Source organism: Odontesthes bonariensis, chromosome 17 (assembly GCF_027942865.1).
Source record: "Odontesthes bonariensis isolate fOdoBon6 chromosome 17, fOdoBon6.hap1, whole genome shotgun sequence".
NCBI lineage: Eukaryota > Metazoa > Chordata > Actinopteri > Atheriniformes > Atherinopsidae > Odontesthes > Odontesthes bonariensis.
In genome coordinates, this window is record NC_134522.1 from 19,416,033 (window position 1) to 19,421,383 (window position 5,351).

General features: G+C 42.2%; 1 protein-coding gene across 1 annotated transcript; it reads right to left on the minus strand.

Moving 5' to 3' along the window:
* Positions 1 to 2,438: 2,438 nt before the first annotated feature.
* marcksb (myristoylated alanine-rich protein kinase C substrate b) lies at positions 2,439 to 5,351 on the minus strand. Its single transcript, XM_075447675.1, has 2 exons — positions 4,979 to 5,351; positions 2,439 to 3,990 (listed from the first exon to the last, which is right to left on the minus strand). The coding sequence occupies exons 1-2, from the start codon at positions 5,072 to 5,074 to the stop codon at positions 3,427 to 3,429; spliced, it is 660 nt and encodes a 219-aa protein (XP_075303790.1). The 5' UTR covers positions 5,075 to 5,351; the 3' UTR covers positions 2,439 to 3,426.

The window sequence follows — 5,351 nt, forward strand, 5'->3', positions numbered from 1 at the left end:
TGAAATGATGATATTCATAAGGACAAGACTGACTCCTGTACAGCAGATATTAACCCCAGATAAGAACAGTATGCTGTCTCCATTCAAAGAAAGCAGTGTCCATTTCCTGCTCCTCATATCGGAAGATCGTAAATTAGTTTGCATTTTAGTGTTTAACATCACCGGGTCATTTTTTCAGCTGTTTCGGCAGCTCATATGTTTGTGAACATGTTAATCTTAATCTGCAGGAGTGACAGATTAGGTAGAATAAACCTCCTCATGTTACATATAGAGTAGTGGAACTATACAGTAACAACAATGGCAACATTGACTTGACATACTCTTATGTTGCATATTGTTCTTATGTGGAAAACTAATTATGTGGAAGACAAACAGTAAGGTTGACTAGGACCAGCAGGGGGGTATCATTAAATCAATAACTACCTCTTTCCTTCGAAAAGTACTTCCCTTTTCTCTCTCATGCCAGAAAATTAGAAAAAGCTCTTGACTCTTTCTGGAGGTGTGAAAATAAACACATAAATAACTTTATAAAGAGAGCCTGCATTGTATTAGATGAACATAAATTGAAACCACTATGGGGATGGGTTTAGTGTAACTTCAATCTTGTAGCTTTTAAAACTTTAGAGGCATGTGTATGGCATCTATAGGTGAGGCACAAAGAGCTACTCTTGCTTTGAGACTTTCCCCCTCAAATCCTGTATGGCCGGATTGTAAGTGTATGTAACCAAAATGATAGAATTTTGTATCAATTTCAAATAATTTGATTCAACAGAATTTTCTCTTTGCACAATATCAGTCACACAGAATTTTCTTTGCCAAAACTAACCTGACCTCTTTACTTCAGAGTACCTTAGTAGTTTGATATCCCTTCAAAATGTGCAATTAATCATTTACTTTGACCAAGTGAAAGTCATTAGATATACAGTACAGTCTAAGTTTAGCTTGGTGAAAAATTAATGTGAAATCTACACATAATTCATTACAGCACTTGAGCACATGTATATAGTTGCCACTAATCGCAAGTAGAAGCTTAGAAGGATGAGATTAATAAAATATTCATCTTTCCTGACATGATGGCAAATGGCTGCCTGCTCTGCAGCCAAAGTTTACAAAGGCAGCGCTGCCATGAAAGTCTGAGTGCGGGTGTGCTGAAAATAGCTTGGGTGTGGGATGAGGGACAGGGATGGTCGTTTGGCAGGGCAGCGTGTTTGTGATCTTCCTTGGGAGAGAGGGCGAGACGGTGGTTAGGTGAGAGGCCCAAGGAGCAGAGAAGAGGAAGCTGGTTGAACCGCTGGGGATTGCCATCTGAGGACACTGCCACTCAGACGTGAGCTGTGGTTGGAGCATGAGGTGGGACAGACAGGAGTACAGATGGAGGGCTGCCGTTGGTCAACTCCAGATGAAGCACTCCAAAATGATCTGCATACATTTGACATACGGAGGGCTCACCTGGCATATCATTGACACATCTGTGCACTTAAAAAGAAAAACAAATTTAGAGAAATAGTAGGTAGTTTTGATGAGGGTGGTGTGGCATGATGGGATATTTGTGTGTGTGAGGCACCCTGAGCAGCAAATGCCTCAAAAATCTGACCAAGCTGGAATAAGCACACCAGGAAGCAGAAATAGAACTATTATGTGTAAAGCACGCCCTTCTTGCGGTGGCCAGAGCTAAAGTACACAGGGTTAAACTGGGTGCAAAAAGAAATAGGTGGTTTGCAATGAACATGGACACAGCTGTGGACCACTAAAAACACCCTGGAGAAGTCTGCAGCAGTCTCCACCACTTTTTAAAAAGAGTCTGGTGTTTTGAGGATTCATAGAAAGGATCCCAACTTGCTGATGGAGAGCACAGGCATCTGTGCTGCAGATACTAAACCTCTAGATATCTTAAAAATGCCCATTTCAAAGATTTTTATCTGGAGAAAAAACAGAAGCTGGGAGTGATTTAAACAACTCATTCTAAATGTCTTGACATGTGTGGTTCCTCAATCTGTCATTTCCTGAAAAAGTACTGTTCAAGCAACAAACTGAAAATCAAACGAATTTTAATAGACGTGCCAGAACCGTCAAAAGAGAAGGTTCAGCTGTTTTTGAAACTACTTTTGATGCAGTTGAAAAGTTTGAATAGAATTTGATGTGTGGAACAGAATCAGTTTTTAACATTTCCGCTTGAGAATTTCAGACTTTTCTAAGCTCGCTTTGGTGTGTATTAACTGACAGATGCTGCCTTATTCCTCCAGTGCTCCACATGAGGGTGCTGTAAAGCAACAAAAAAAAAAAATCTAATTAATTCAGTGAGGTTTCATCTAGTTATCGATCTCATCACTGTAAACGACTGAAACACCCCCCCTCCATCTTTATCAATATAAACAAATATAAAAAGGCAGTTGAGATGATTTGCTGAACCTTATGAATAAATGAGCTCACAATGCCAATTCACATTTCATCGCTTTATTCTTCAGCAGAACTCACAGAAAAACTGAACACCTTGTTACCAGTTTGCAGGCAATGTTACATTCCATATTGAATAAGGTGAGCCTCATTATATACAGAAAGAAATGCCGTTTGAAGACTGCATCCTTAACTCTGACTGTGCTTTGTGTAGATTTGAAGTGGTTTTGTAGTCATCACAGCTTGATGCAAAATCTGCTTAAAACATCTCCCAATTTTATTCAATCTTACAAATGGTGAAAAAACAACAAAAAAAAAAAAAAAAAAAAAAAAAACTTCATTTACAATGAGTAATCAGTTAAAAACTTCAGTCATTAGGTACATCTCAGTCATAAAACCAGTAATATCAAAGTCTATACAACGTGCATTACTACAGAATAATGAGATGGTGGAATCTAATGGAGTGATGAGCACCTATTGTTTTGACAGGAAACTAAATCTAGTTCAGGAATGGTTTGAGTCCACAGGAGCATTGAGCTTGAAGAATTGTAAACAACTGTGCACTGCAAAGACAACATTTAAGACTTGGATAAGGACTTTCCCTTTAAATATCACAATGTGTCAGATATTGCAGACACAGCTTTAGCTGCTACATCCAATTGCCCAGCACCAAATACTTTGATTAAATATGTTAAAGTCAGCAACATGTCATGGTATAGTGTAGGGAAAAAAGAAAGGACAAAATAAAAAAATAATTAAAAAAAAAAATCCATTCCCACTCACAGTCGCACTTTCACACTCACCCATGTCACAAATGCAAGCACCAATAAGCAGTGAGGAAGCAGCACACACTCTGCTGCACCTCCTTTCCGTCACTGCCAGGGACACTGCAGTCATTATGGATGAGATGGTTGCAGAGTAGTAAACAAAAAAAAGGAACAAAACAAAGATTCCCTGGTTTTAGACAAGTCCTCGCATTCCTTCAGACAGGCTACGTCATCATCCTTCATTCCGGTTTCTCGTTCAGCAGGACTACTCGGCGGCAGTGGCGGCGGCAGCAGCCTCTGGACTGGCGGCCGCCTCAGGCTCAGTAGGTGAAGCTTCAGCTGGCTTCTCCTCTCCAGCAGCAGCTTCCTCTGCCTTTGGCTCCTCAGCTACAGCCTCGTTGGCTCCCTCCTTACCACCCTCAGCTGGCTTGGCCTCTTCTGTAGCTGCATCCTCCGATGCAGGCTTCTCCCCCTCAGCTGGCTCGGCCACTTCTGCTGCTCCGTCCTCCGCTGCCTCTTCAGACTCCTTCTTGGATTTCTTGAAAGAGAAGCCGCTGAGCTTAAAAGAGGGTTTCTTGAAAGAGAAACGCTTTTTCTTCTGCTTGCCATCCTCGCTGGTTGACGGAGTGCCTTCCTCCGGCTTGGCGGAGGTCTCTCCGTTTGTGGCAGCCGGCTCCTTCTCTCCGTTGGCCTCAGCAGCCTCTACTTTCTCACCCTCTTCTTTTGGCGCCTCTTCAGTAGGAGTGCTTCCATTGGCCTGCACATCAGCTTTATTGGCTTCCTCCGTTGCAGGGGAGGCATCTCCATTGGTCTTGGCATGGCCATTCTCCTGAGAGGAAATAGCAAAAAATGTTATTCTTTAAAAAGTACTATATATTATAGGCGTTAGGCACTCTCGATTAACTGAAGCCAGTTTTCATTCATATTTGCAAGACTACTTCACGCAAAATCTGGAGTTCAGCGCCATTTGATCAAAAGTGCAGAAAAGTGGCAGCCAATTAGAAAATAGCCCCAAAACTGCTGCAACATCTGTTACTAGGAGAATGACGACAGATCTTTGGCTTTCAGCAGTAGGCTAGTTTGTCAGACTGCAGTACAGTCTGGATCCACTGGGGGGCGTGCGGCGTGGAGGCGGTGGAAACAACATAGGAATTTGTTTTTTGTTTCAATTTTCCTTCGTTCCTTTCATTGACCCATGAAATACACATATGTGCGTTCTTCTAATTTTATGAAGCTTCGCCATTTTTTTCCTCCATTTGCTCTTCACATTTTCTTGATTTGGGAGGGGGGCTGGGGATGCATCTCAGCAAAAACGTGGCTCTTTTCTTGAAACTGGCAACAAAGGCGTGGTACCGTTTTAAAATGGCCATGCCACAGTGAGGCGACCACAAAGCCCTGCTGCACATATTTAAAAAAAATCTAATGTGCGAAAGCAGCCGCAGTTCTGAAGCCACAATACAACCCACGATTATGTTATTTTAAGTGTTATTCAGCATTTGAAATATTCCACAATAAACCTTTTTTTTTTGTCGAATTAGTTGTGCAGCTTAAGCAGTAGATTTCTAAAGGATAAAGTGTTTACAGCTCGTGCGTCAATCGAGAGCTTTTAAAGAAAATCTAAAACAAAGCAGTTAAACTGTAAATGTGCACTCGTTTGGAGAACATGGATATACATGTGGCCACTTTCCCTGAATGCCGGTGAGCGTGTGGCTGCGCTAGGGAACATGGAGCACGCCATTGACGCAACACATTGCTAAATTGAGACGAAATTCCATTTGAGCAGTTACGACTTGAACAATCAAAAAGCACAGTTTTACCTGCCCGTTTGTCTTCGATGCGGCGGCTGCACCTTCTGCCGGCTTTTCCACCGCGGTCTCCTCTTTTCCAGCGGTTTTGGAGATTTGTGCTCCCATGCTTTTGTTCCAACAAAGGAACCCAACCGATCAGATGAATGAACAAAGACCGCAAGCTTCCTCCCCAAAAACTCAAGGAACGCCGACGCCTCCCTGTGCAAGCGAAGACGAGGAATAAGCTCGAAATCAAAACGACCGCAGAGAGACTAATGAGCCCTTGGAAAAAATATCGCGAAGGTGCGAAAGAAACGCGAATTCTACCAATTTTTTTTTTTTTTTCCTCGAGCGGAGTTTGTAGATGGAGAAATTGGCCCCGCCGCAAATGAGATGCGGAGTA